Source organism: Lasioglossum baleicum, chromosome 16 (assembly GCF_051020765.1).
Source record: "Lasioglossum baleicum chromosome 16, iyLasBale1, whole genome shotgun sequence".
Lineage (NCBI taxonomy): Eukaryota > Metazoa > Arthropoda > Insecta > Hymenoptera > Halictidae > Lasioglossum > Lasioglossum baleicum.
The window spans coordinates 5,725,057-5,738,664 of NC_134944.1; the positions used below are offsets into that span (position 1 = coordinate 5,725,057).

A 13,608-nucleotide genomic window follows, 5' to 3' on the forward strand; every position below is an offset into this window, starting at 1 on the left:
TTTTTCCATATTTTGCAATGTTTCAGCTTTAATTTAAACAAAAAATCATCGCTCTATCTGATTTCTATCGAAAGATCTTCGATTTTGACACAGAATTCATCGGTTTGTCCCGCTGTGCGTCGTCGACACCGTTCTGTTTTCCGTTTAAAATTGTTCGGCTAAAGCTTTCTTCGAAGATGTAATGTTGGTTTTGATGTAAAATGAAAATTTGTACTGCTTTTACGACCGTCTTTTTTCACGTCAATTAAGGTCACGATAATTAAACTCTTTCCATTTGACTAGGAAAATAGTATTCCTTGTAGAGAAGAGGACAAATGAAATGGCGAACACGACAGGTTAGTTAACCAGGGTTAATGAGGCTAGCACTTCTATCTGCTGTGTAGTTTGTCCTCGAAGTCGAATTAAGGACGCCATTTTACGCTTCGAATGGGCCCCCATCTTTTCGATGGATATTTCTCGTGTGAACCTTATTGTTCGTAAACGTTGTTCAGAAGTGCTCTGGGTAACATTCTATACTCCCATAAAATTTCTAAATTAATAGTAAAGATTAATGACTGAAATTTCTCTGTCTGAAATTTGAAATAAAGTGTCAGCACAAAGTTTGGAACTATAAAATTTTATAATCTTCTTTTTCGACGATATTTTTGCGACCTCCGAATTTTGTTGTTTCTAAACAGCTCCTAACTAAAATGCATTTCGCGTGTAACTATAATTTCGCAAGGTGTGGAAGAGTATGTAATACACCAGAAATAGTGGATAGCGATCCAATCGATACACTAAACTTGTTTGCTTTCCGCATTATCTCGTATAAGATAGTTAAAGCACACCGAAACGTCGCTTCAAAGCGTGATTATATGGGTGACAGGATCAGTCGACGTGTCAACAGGTTCAACAGGTTAAACGAATCAGGGTAGTCTGAATAAATGCACCCTTTTCTTCTGTTACACGCGTCGACTATAGTTATCATCAAGCTAGGGGCACTCTAAAGTTAACACGTTTAACATCAACTACCAGAGACTACGCAATTTCCTGCATCAATGTTAATCCAGTTAAATTATACACGAAATTTTAACAGAGCCAGTTGTTGTGATACGAGATACAACTTCTGTGTTTCGAAAAGTACAGTATAATACAGCATGAAATCTACGCGTCGAGATATCTTCAGGTTCATCTTGTGTAATTTTCGTCCTAGACGGAGAGTTTACGTCAAAATGAATCACCGTCGGTTATAGCGAACATTTTTTCGTACGACTGAGAAGATAGACACAATGCTGCCGCTGCTGCAGAGCTGCACGGAACGTTAATGCTGCATTTGATCAAAACACGGTGAATGAATTACCATTGTTCCGAAGTTACATAGCAGAAATTGTGGGAAGCGCAAGCCCCGTGCTAGTCAATCGGTAAGGACTCATCTAAATATGAAACTCTACTTCGCATATCCTCCCAACTGCTAACAGATTTTCACTCTTCTCGTTAAACCATCTCCACGGGAGAACAAACAGTTTCAAGTCGACAGAAAATTTCGGTGTTCCATAACAGATTCGTCTCGAGAATTGTACAATTATTCGTCCCCCAGAAAGTTAACACAAAGCTAGCAGTTCTCCACCGGAGCATTTTCACATTCTACTGGCAACGATTTCGATCAACAAACAAAATAATTTAACCAGCTTCTGGAATTCGATAGAGAGAGACTCGCCATTTTCGACACAAGTTCCCGCAGAAGAAAAACAGACGCTGTGTTTCTAGTTAGAACAATAAATGGCTCCGTGGAAAAACAGCTGAAATTACGGGAAATCTTAATCGCACCGACCGGTACCGTACACACGGTGTTTTCAAAAACTAAACGAACTTTCGTTCGCGATTAAAACCGGTTATCCTGTCGCGTTCTAAATCTCACGAACCGCTATAGCAGTATCAATATTTATTAACGAGCTGGCTTAAATCAGCGTCGTTCCAACGAAACTTAAAATTCCGAATTAATGGCGGCCTCTTACGGAGGTAGACTAAGTCGTAAGTGCATCTTGGAGATCGATATCGATCCTATCGTGACTCTTATCGATCTTTCCGTCGAATCTAAAGCTGGTTATTACATCTGGCTAGTGGAAGATTCGAACGTGTAATCTTTGATCAAGATAGACCCAGGACCCATTCAAGAATCGACACAAAGAAGGAGCAAGCTAGATCAACCTCGTTACAATGAAGCTGTGAAGATTCTAATAATCCATTGGGACTGTATAAAGTGTCGATGATCTCTCTCACACAGATTCTAATATAGCCAATACTAACAGCTAATTAATTCTGGGTAATGGGGAATATACTGGAGATGGGGGTTGTAACTCTGGATTAAAACCGACTCCATTCAAGATTCAATACAAAGAAGAATGCAAGCTAGAACAACCTGGTTACTATAATCCATTGAGATTGTATAAATTCTGTGTCAATGATTTTAATATGAATACTAATTATTTCTGAGTACTAGGATGTATACTGGAGATGGGGGTTGGTATCTTGGATCAAAATGGACCTATTAAAGATTCGACACAAAGAAAAATGCAAGCTAGAACAACCTGGTTATTATAATCCACTGAGATTGTATAAATTTTGTGTCAGCATTCTGATGTCAATACCAACAGCTAATCAATTCTGAGAACTAGGATATATACTGGAGTTAGGGGTTGTAATCTTGGATCAAAATGGACCCTGACTCCATTCATGATTCGACACAAAGAGGGATGCAAGCTAGAACAACCTGGTTACTCTAATCCACTGAGATTGTGTAAATTTTGTGTCAGTCATTCTAATGTCAATACTAACAGCTAATTAATTCTAAGTACTAGGATATACTGGAGATGGGGGTTATAATCTTAGATCAAAATGGACCCCATTCAAGATTCAACACAAAGAGGGATGCAAGCTAGATCAACGTGGTTACTATAATTCATCGAGATCGTATAAATTTTGTGTCGATGATCATTAGACAGCGGATTTTATGCATTAATGACAAAAATGGGTGGGTGTACTTTAAAACAGTAGACTAGAAGAATGTTAAACCGCTGTTGCATTATTTTTTTCAGCCTACTAACATATTAAAAACAAAATAACTTTCTATTTCACTGTAGTTTATTGCAATTCAAGTAGAACCATTTTACTTTGCATAAAGATCCGCTGTCCAATGATCATTCTAACGGCCAATAAATTAATTCAGGGTTCCGGGAAATTTGCCGAAGTTAAGATAGGGCTTATAATCCCGGATCAAAATGGACCGCGAGATCATGAACGTAATCCTAACTAAAAACTACAAAAATTACTACACCAATGCTGAAACCACTATTCACGTTAAAAAAAATTCGTATTTATTTACGCACCGTCGCAATTGCTTTTCCAGTGATGAAAATAGTGTGAACAAAGCTAGACTGACTTTCACATAAAAAGAAAGGTATTTCAGATCGGAAGGAATGTTGTGATAAAATAGTTTCGACTGCGAAGGGTTGAAATTCTCAAAATTCCAACCCTACTGAAACGAATCCGTCCGAACAGTTCCGCAAACGAGTAACATAATCCGACTCTACGATCCGAATTCCTCCGCAGCGATCTTACCCCAGCATCAAACCGGACGCAAGCGTGATCCTCCGGTGTCGACGCGAAGATCAAGGCCGTTGGATCGGCAGCGACCATATCTAAATCACAACCTAACTCTATTTCCCCGAGCGTAGAGACAAAAGATCCTCTACTCGAGAGCCTCGCTGGAATCTCACATTCGCGGAATCCGAAACCGTGTTGAAGGCGAGCGTATTCAAAAGACGCTCGCGTAAACGCGAAAGCGAGAACTATGCGGATCTACTCACCGGGGCTGAGTACCAGTATGAGAACGGCAGCGATCGCCGTGTCGACGATCATGCGAATCCTATCCATCGTGGATCAGAGCTGCGATAATCGCTAGATAAAATGCGACTTTCACCGATCGTGAATCGGCAGGGATCGCTACTGCCTGGATCCTCTGGTTGCCATCACTGTAAGTCCGTTCGATCTCCGACAAAACACTGTCACTCGCGACCGGTGCGTTTCGATGACACGAAACAACGCTGATTCGATTTCTCCCGCCAGCGGATTACCGCGAATTATTTTTCGCACTGCGTGCCACTCCGGTCGCTTGTTCGCGGTCCACCCGGTAGATCGAGTGTCCCATGTCTCACCGACCTGCACACTTTACTACAATTGGAAGCTGCCGATTTTCCAGACCTCTCCAGGTGAAAACCGGATTGTCTCGCGGGCGGAAGCTTCGCGCGCGGTGTTTCGAAACGCCACGTTGCAGCCGTCCTTTGTTCGGCGCGGCTGTTACGCGCGCAACACGCGCCCCTCTCGCGGATCTTCTAAGCACACCTTATTTTTTCCGGTACACACTTTCCCAACGTACCCGCAGGGAGAAATAATATCCAAGACAGGAGAAAATGATGCTTTCTTTCGGTCAGTTTCGAGCAAGTGCACCCCGATCAACTATGCACTTCGTCGAACACACGCAGCAGCTGGCTCCAGGTCCGAAAAAAGTCGTGAGCAACACCGACACAAACGCACTCGACGAGGGTCGCGCGACGACTGAGCTTGGGGTCGCGTTGCTCGCTCCTACCCCCCACCGTTTCGCTCCTGCCCCTCTACTGACGCTCCCCCTCGCCATTACCCCCACTACGATCGAGAGCGCGCCGGAAGATTGTACTGGGTGTCCGGAATGTAGGGTATCGGAACTCTCGGGTATTTAACGCGCGCTGTGTTTATGGTCGCGGTCGGGCACGCAATGGCGAAATGCGACATGGAAATAAAGGTCGCGTGTAATTATGGCGAACATGAGCCTGACCCGGAAAACTACCCTCTCGCCAGGTAGCGGATACCTGAGAACCTGGGGGCAAGGGTGGCTCGCACAGGAAAAATAAGTTCAAAGCTACAGGTAATTTGTTTACCCACTTTGTCCATTGTTTCACTCGGGAAATTCATTTTCTTCCTTTGTGTTTAATAAGGTGGATATAATGTGACAATACTTATGAAAGACTGTTTGTTTCAATTTACTTCGAATTCAGTTTGGATAATTGAGGTTCCACGTTACCGTGCATTGAATGGGTAAACACGAGCAGAATAGCGCCGTGTTTGGTAGCGTTTTAATCAGGAAAGTGTAACCGGGAACCAAAAATAACAATTATTCTAAAATTTTCTACGATAGAAATCATTGATAAGGAGTTGATCATTATGAAAATGTAAAGAAAAGAATTCGAAGGACAAAATAATTAAAAAATATCGATTTATATACTTTTTGGTTACAAATAATAGTTATGGTTATTATTTAGAAGAAGGGTTTCCTCTCAGATTTTGATCATCTTGAAATATGCTATAGATTTCTACGTTTTGAACAACTTTTTCCTATACAGTGGCTCACGAAAGTATTCGAACGCCCTTTAAAACAGAATAACTTTTTTATAATTGTAACAAACGACCTGATATTTTATAATCAATTAGAAGCACCGGTTTATAAAATGATGTGCAAAAAAGATTTTCCGAAAAATTATAATTTATAAAGTTACATGCAAAAATAAAAAAGCCATTTTTTAAACCTTTTTATTAGGGTCCTTAATGAAAATTTAAAATATATGTTTTGTGGATCTATAAGACTCTTTTTCTTTTTGTTTATAACAGTTATGGTCCGCGAATGTAACCAATGTATTGGTAAAAGAGATGTGTAACAAAATAATTAGCCCGGCAGTATTGAATATTTCCGAGCTCGAATTTTGTTTCAGACTATAACGTGAAACATGTCTGAGATAATTATTGAATTCTCTAATTTATTATATAACTGGTAATCAATTTTGCGATAAACATGAAAATTCGAAGAAAGAAATGTCCACCTGTGAACATCGGACTGCAGAGTCGGGCATTAATCAATTAAAATTGTAATCAAGATTGATGGATTGATGTGTACGATTAAAAACGGTAATCATTGAAAAATGGACGATTGGTTCAATCGATTGACGAAATTAATGGTCAATCGTTGATTAAAAAAAGAAATGGTCAATCGTTGATTAAAAAAAGAAATCATCAAACGATCATTGATTTCGTATTTCATTTCGAAATTTCAGCAGTGAATTATTAGTCAATAGACTGCGGATCTTTATGCAAAATAAAAAATATCTGCGTCGATTCTAAGACACACAGATTAAATAAAAATTTCTTGTTTTAATTATTTTATTAAACTGAAACCGATACGTTGATGTTCTTAAATTTTTTAAATATGTCCACTGCTTTAAATTGTACGTACCAATTTTTTGTTATAAATGCATAAAATCCGCAGTCTATTAATCAATTATCCGATTGACGATTACAATCGAAAAGAATGTAACCGTTAACCCAAAAAAACTATGACTAAAGTAGGAGTTTAATTGTTAATTGCGATTAACGATCGAAGTAGAAAATTCGTCAATCGTTGATTAAATTTTTTCGCAACTCTGCCGGACTGTCACCACTGTGTCGATACTTTGTAAGGGGTTAACTAAAAAAGGCAGATCATCTGACCAATTAGGGGCTGAAAGAACTAGCTGAACAATCCATTACGCAGCGCACAAAATTAGCGATGCTGCGTTAATTTGCGAATTTCAGTGGAAGCCGTTGTGCTTGTGTGCATCGAATAATTTTTGGGATCGATGGGAATGATGCGAACGGATATGAAGATAGACTCGGGAGAACAAAGACCGATATTTAGCAACATTTGCTTGTCTGTTACGATGAATCGACGGCAGAGAATTGGATCGAGCAAAAATGTAATCCGATCCCGCGTTAATGACGAGGATTGAAATGTGATTGTTAATTCGATTACCACAGTCGCTTTCTGTAATTATCAGCAACAACTCGCTGTAATCGTTCCCCTCCGCAATTACAGATCGCTAACGATTATCGATTACGTTAAAAATCGCGCAGAGCACGCCCCGCCAGAGCACGTTTTAATCGGTGTCGGTAGCGCGTAATCGGTAGACCAAGGGGTATTATAAACGTTTATGGAAATGAGCCGCTTGAGACGCTAATTTATGGAGAAGGAAAATCAGACAAAATTTTATTACGCCTTGGCCGCGCTCTTGTTACGTTCGCTAGGCCGCTGGCAGGGGTGCCAACCCCTTGACACATTCTCTCAACTTGCATATCACAAATTACAAAATGTTATAGGTCTGTGAGCAAAACGCTGGAACAGTTGAGTGATGGAGAAAATCTGACCCTTGGTATTATTATTCATAAAAATGTACAGGGGTGCTAACCCCTTGAGACATTCTTTCAACTTGCATATTACAAATTATGAATTGTTATGGGCCTGTCAGATAAACGCTGGAACACTTGAATTATCAAAAATAAAGAATCTGATCCTTGGTGGTATTAGACTGCGGAACTTTATGCAAAATAAAAATTGTTTGCGTCAACTACAACCAGTGTTGGGAAAATTTTATTTTAAATAATAAATAAACGTGTGATTTTAATTTCGAATAATAACTAAACTTTTCATTTAAATAAAAGTGATTTAAATAATTCCAAAGGTGATCTATTTATTATTTCTTATTTGCAAATAAAAGATTATTTTTTATTATTTGGATTGAGGTGGAAATCACACAAATAGTTTCTTCTCTTATTTCTTGTATATTGTATATACAATGAGGGCCTAGTTATTAATCAATAAAAATACAATTTAATTTATTATTTGTCAATACAAATAATAATTGAAATTGTATTTGTAAATAACAATTAACTTTATTATTTTAAATAATTCATTTAGACTTGCTCAAATAATAAATAGATTATTGTTTGCTGTTTATTTGAATATCCAAGTAACAAATAATAAATAAAAAATAAATTTATTTATTGCCCAACACTGACTGCAGTCATTTTTATTGAACTTATTTCAACTTATTTATAATTAATTCAACTTATTTGTTCTAACACACATATAAGGACCAAGTAATAATTTCTTTCATTCTTTAATAATGTTCATAAGCTGCAACAAATACATATTGATGTTCTCAAATTTTTTAAATTTGTCCACTGTCTTAAATTGCACCAACCCATTTCTGTCATAAATGCATAAAATCCGTAGTCTATTTATGAATATGTTTAGGAAATAATTGCATCAGAGATCGTAGTTCCTTAATGCGTTCTTTTCAACTGCACTGTGCATCTGACACTGCACCCCTACAGTGCAATAAAAACCTCGACGACACGTTTGTCTTTCCCACCCCCTCGCACTCAACAACTGCATAAAATCTGCAGTCGATGAAACCGAGTCAATAAAGTTAAATATTCAAATGTAAATGCATTTGTCTCGATTGAGCCTCGGGAACATCTAACACTGCACCCCGCGTTGCAATAGGAGCCTTGGGACCACCGCAAAGGGGGATGAATGAGTAAAATCTACAATCAATGGAAATGAGTTGGAACGAAAGAAACAATTGCATACGCATTTGTCTCGACGTAACTTCGAGTGTTTGGCATCTAACACTGTGCTATAAAAACCTGAGGACACTATCCCTTTGCCTGTTTCACGTTCATCTTGATCTCAAAGGGGGATGAGCGAATGAAATCTGGAGTCAATGAGGATGAATCGAGTAAAATGAGATTGAAATAAAATGGCGCATTGTTGAGCATCTGTCACTGCAGCTCTGCAATGAAAACCTTGAAGACACTCTGTACATTTGTCTTCTTCACCGACTTTATTGCAGAAGGGGATGAAAGTTCCTCCGACAGCTGCATAAAATCAGTGGACGCGAAGACGAGTTAAACAAAATGAAACGAACAATTACATTTGTTTCAATGCAGTTCGACAAGTGTACACCACCCTACGCCAGCATTGTATAACGAACACTTCCGAAACATCATTTCTTTGTCTCTAACATAATAGCATAGGGGTGCGAGGGCAACGCCGACTGCAACGGCTGCACCGGGGCGTGCTTCAGCGGTGCATCTTTCGGGACACCGTGTATACAACCGGTCGACGTGATGCACGCTCGTCGGACCGGAGCCGTGAGGTACGATGGTGTGATGGCGGTGATGGTAGGCGAAGGTGGCATAGCCGGGACGGAAGACGAGCGCGGAGAACACGTTCGGGCGAGGGGCCCGGTGGAGTGTACCGGGGGGAACGGTAAGATATGATGAAGACGGGAACCGAGGAGGAAGCGGGCACACACGGAAGAAAGAGAGAGAGAGAGAGAACGAGAAAAGGGGGTTGTGGAGAAGTAAGGGGAGCACGGTTGGAAGAGAGGTAGGACGCGCGAGAACAGCTTGCCCCCACCGACCTCTGCGGCAGGTGGTTCTTGCCGCCGCGGGCTAGGCCCATGGGACTGCCAAACCTTCTCTCGTGCGGCCGTCTGTCGTTTTGCCGAGCTTTTTCGCCGGCGAACCTGCCGGTGCCGACCCCCGGCAATTTTTCCAGGGCCCCGGGCCCCATCTTGCATCTCCCGGAGTGGGGATGCTCTTTAATACTCGCGCGGTACCGAGGCGTCCTCGCGCGAACGGGCCAGCCATGGAGCCGCGGCTCGTTCGGGGCCCACAGGTAAATATGGAATTGCAATTTAACGCTAAACCTACCGAGGCTTGAAAGTAACTGGTACATGTTCCCTTATAAAAATGACAAGATTGGTTTTATTTAGACGTTGTGCGGCTAGTATTGTAATACGTGCTTCACTGAAGATATCTATACAATCATTTCTTATGAAATCATTTTTATTATTTGAATAATTGTAAAATCAAAAATCTGGAACCGGTCATTTTGACCGGTGGCGACCCAAGTTTAGATTTTTTAAAAATTGTGAGTCTCATCTCTCTTCAACGTAATTGCCCCTGGGGGCACCCGGAGTGCTCCCGGTGGTGTGTTCTGTGGGCCCACAGGTAAATACTTAATTACGATGTAAGCAGAACTCAAGTTTAGATTTCTTAAAAAATTGTGAGTATCATCTCCCTTCAACGTAATTGCCCCTGAGGGCACCCGGAGTGCTCCCAGTGGCTCGTTCTGGGCCCACAGGTAAATACAGAATTGCAATCTTTGCAGAACCCAAGTTTAGATTTCTTAAGAATTGCTAGTCTCATCTCCCTTCAACGTAATTGCCCCTGGTGGCACCAGGAGTGCTCCGACAATTCAAAAGACTGTTCCACCGAAACAACACACCTCTCTCGAATCGCTCACGTCCCGGGAAGCGGGCAAGCTCGTGAGCTCGCAGGAGCAAATAGGCGTTGCAACACGTTCGGTAGTTGAACGCGCGAACTAAAACCGAAGAAAGCGAGCGAACTATGTACGAGGGATCGAAGGTCGAAGGTATTCGAGGGCGCTCTTTCAATCTACTGGCCGGTGGTTGGTGGGCCGGGCGGGGGGGTGGAGGCGGGGGCCCTGCGGAACGCCCCGAATCGAGGCGCAATTATCGCGACCGCAATTATTTCGACGATTCCGGCCGGCTTATCCCGGGGCGAGCGTTTTCCGCGTTCCGGTGCCGGGGTACGAAAGGTTCGTTAACGGGCCACGAACGGGAATCGTTACCGTTTAATTAAGCGCATTTTCGAAGCGTTCCCGTGGCCGGACCACGCTCCCGCTTCCGCCGCGACCGTGCCGGCCAATTGCGGACGGTTCGATTTTTCAAACGGCCGATCGAACCGGCAAGAGCCCCGGCTTTCCCCTTGGCTGCTTTCTCGTTCGCTCCGGGATCCTCTTGTCCTCGAGAACCCGGCTTCGATTTCATTTCTCGTGCGCTTCTTCCTCTATCCTCTTCGTCTCTCTACTACTCTCTCTTTCTCTCTGTCTTCGTTCCTTTATCTCGCCTCTCTGTTTCGACCATAGTTCGAGAGCATAATGGCCGCGAGCGGGGGTGGGGTGCGTCGATTTTCCCGCGGGCCATATGTCCGCGCACCTTTCGTCGACAGACTCTCCTACGCGCACCAGGATATTTATTCCTAGGAAAATAGAGGAGTCTCTCTCTCGCTCTCGCTTCGCGTTGCGAGAGGCAGATGGTCGAAGCCTCCGAGCAGGTAGTCGAAGAGGGTGAGAGTCGGGTGGAAAGGCGCGATCACGCAGGAATGGACACCTGCTGCACCTAGGTGTCCTTCGACCGTCGAACAACCACCGGCCGTTTCTTCCTCCGCTGGATTCTCGAATTCTTCCTCTGCAGCCGCCGCCGCCGCCCCTTCTCCTCCGGGATTAAAGAGACTGCAGAGACGAGAACGCGAGAGCGTGCCTGCGGAAAATCTGCTCGCTGAAATTAACCCGTTACGGACCCGTGGATCGGACATTTATTCCTCTTCACGATTTTATTAAGTCGCAACCGATATAATTGTAATTTCCAGCATACTAAAATGGTCAAAGGAACAATCAGATTTTTCTATTTGGTTCCTGTTCAACGTTGCGAACAGTTTTTATTTTTATTTCGACCGATATGGTCCGTCACCCGAGTGTTAAATAGTCGGACACCTCAACAATGATCACTTCAGAACAACATTAGCACTGGAATCACCGATTCCAGATTACTTTTTTCCAATTTGTGAAGTTAATATTACATCGAGACATTTTCCGGTGTGCTTCTTCGTTCAAGTTACCATGAAAGAAACCCCGAGATCTGAATAAATTCAACCCTGCTATTATTACGAAGGACTATACACGAGATCAGTCTCGCAGGACTCGGCGTTCCAGCGTTAAAAGCGTCGGGACTTCGAGAAGCGTGGTGTCCGGTGTCCCAGAAGAGCAACAGCGTCCTAACCGAATCACAACGGCAAGGTGTCTCTGGCTCCGCGGAGGAAGTTCAGCAACGCCGCCGGTACGTGCAGAAGAGCCATAATCGCGGGCATGGGGCAGCATTGTAACAGCGAAAATGGTCGGGTAGCGCGCGGGGACACGCGATAGACGGAGAGGCACGGAGCAAGGATCAGACCGTCAGAAAAAGCATCGACGACGGCAGGAGAGCGCAGCATCCCGGCCAGTCACGCGAGCCATTAAAGATTCAAAGGCCCGGAGGGCGAGCAGATGGTCCCCGAAACGAGAACCAAGAGAGAAAGAGAAAGAGAAAAAGAGAGAGAGACAGAGTGAGAGGAGAGGAATCGGTAGAGAGAGGCAACAGCCTGGACTCGGACCCCGAATACGGCTGCCAGGGAATTACCTAGGAACCGGCAACGCCGCTGAACCGCGGTTACGTCCTACGGTCGTGCCGGTGACCGAGAGCTCCGACCCCTTCTACTTCTCTCTCTCTCTCTCTCTCTCTCTCTCTTGCGTCTCTCTTTCTTTCTCCGTACGGCCTCTGCTCGAATCTCGAGCCAGGTTCTCCTCTCCGGTGCGAGAGTTCCGTCTCTCTTCCTCCATACCGGCTCGAATCGGCTCCTTTGGTCTCTCTCTTTCTCCGCAGCTCGAATCGGTTCTTTTCTACGCTTACGCTCGGCTCTCCTCTCCCCTCTCCTCTGTCCCTCCTTCTCGTCGAACCGCGCGCGGTTACCTGTCCCCTTCTCCGCCTACCTGGCCGCTCGCTTGCGCTTCTGGCTCGCAACCAACGTTCCCCGGCGCCGGCAACGTTGCGAGAACGTGGAGCAACGCCGTCAACGGGCCCCCGGTAGACCCGGCAACGCTGCTGGATCGGGCCCCGCGATAGTCCCCAGCCTAGCACCGTGCCTCCAACCCAACGAATGCCTCCGCCGTGTTCGACTTTCTTAACCGTTACCGTTCTAGCACGTGCGTTATCGGCGCCAGGCCTTTGTTCCTCGGATATACACGATTCCTCCCTACACCCCCACACTCCGACGACAACGAGACCCACGGGGTGACGAGCGCACCCGCAGAGCAAATATTGAGTCGCACGCGCCCGTGATTAGCTCGAGAAACCGACCAGGTTCACCGATAGATAAGGAGAGCATCGATACGTCCAACGACCGCACGCTCAGCTAATCTGCGAGACTATGCTTCGACTCCGACGATCCACTCGAACGCCACCGAGCCTGAAGAGTCGAGAGCCACTCGACGTTCTACCTACCTCCCCCGCGCGATCGCGAAATCCTCCGTATAAAGACGCTGAATACTTGAATCGAGTGCTGTTCAGTCGCGGGACCGCGAAAAACTTGGTCTGCAACATGTCCGGCAGACGTTTTTTTTCCAGTGCTTGATGTCCGATTGGAAATTCTGAGAAAATTGTGCGAAGTAAAGGTAGCTCGTAGCTTCATCTTGCAATTTATTTCAGCTCGATATCTCAAGTAATAACCGTGAAAATGAAAGGCAAAGTTAGGTCTCTTCAGGAGTGAAGATTAGGCAGAGAATATTAATTCGCCAGAAGAAAATAATTGTGATTGCTCACGCAAACCCCTTTCATGCCGCAGAGCCTTGAATTCGAACTCTGATACCCTGTCTTTGCAGCGTTCTGTCAGATGCGATGCAAATAGGACCGCTTTGAGGATAAACGTGGACATATTGAAGATATCGAACCTGTGCAGCTAATTCCTGCACACGCAAATGGGGAATTTAATTAGGCATATAATCAGGAATCAGTGCATGAATTATTTGCTTCTCCGAAGGAATTACTGTTCGAAGAATCTTTGACCCTGAAGAGTTGGACCTAAAGAGAAAGGCTGCATTGT

General features: G+C 43.9%; 1 protein-coding gene across 2 annotated transcripts in view; it reads right to left on the bottom strand.

The window, feature by feature from the left end:
- Ed (hemicentin protein echinoid) overlaps positions 1 to 13,608 on the bottom strand; it is a 113,557-nt gene that overhangs the window by 24,661 nt on the left and 75,288 nt on the right. Inside the window, exon 1 of one of the 2 annotated variants that reach the window (XM_076441341.1) lies at positions 3,846 to 4,587. The exons of the other annotated variant lie outside the window; for it this stretch is intronic. Coding sequence (XP_076297456.1) covers positions 3,846 to 3,912 — 67 coding nt within the window. The 5' untranslated portion in view covers positions 3,913 to 4,587. Of the gene's footprint in view, positions 1 to 3,845; positions 4,588 to 13,608 lie in introns of those variants that run through there. 2 annotated transcript variants of the gene reach the window in all.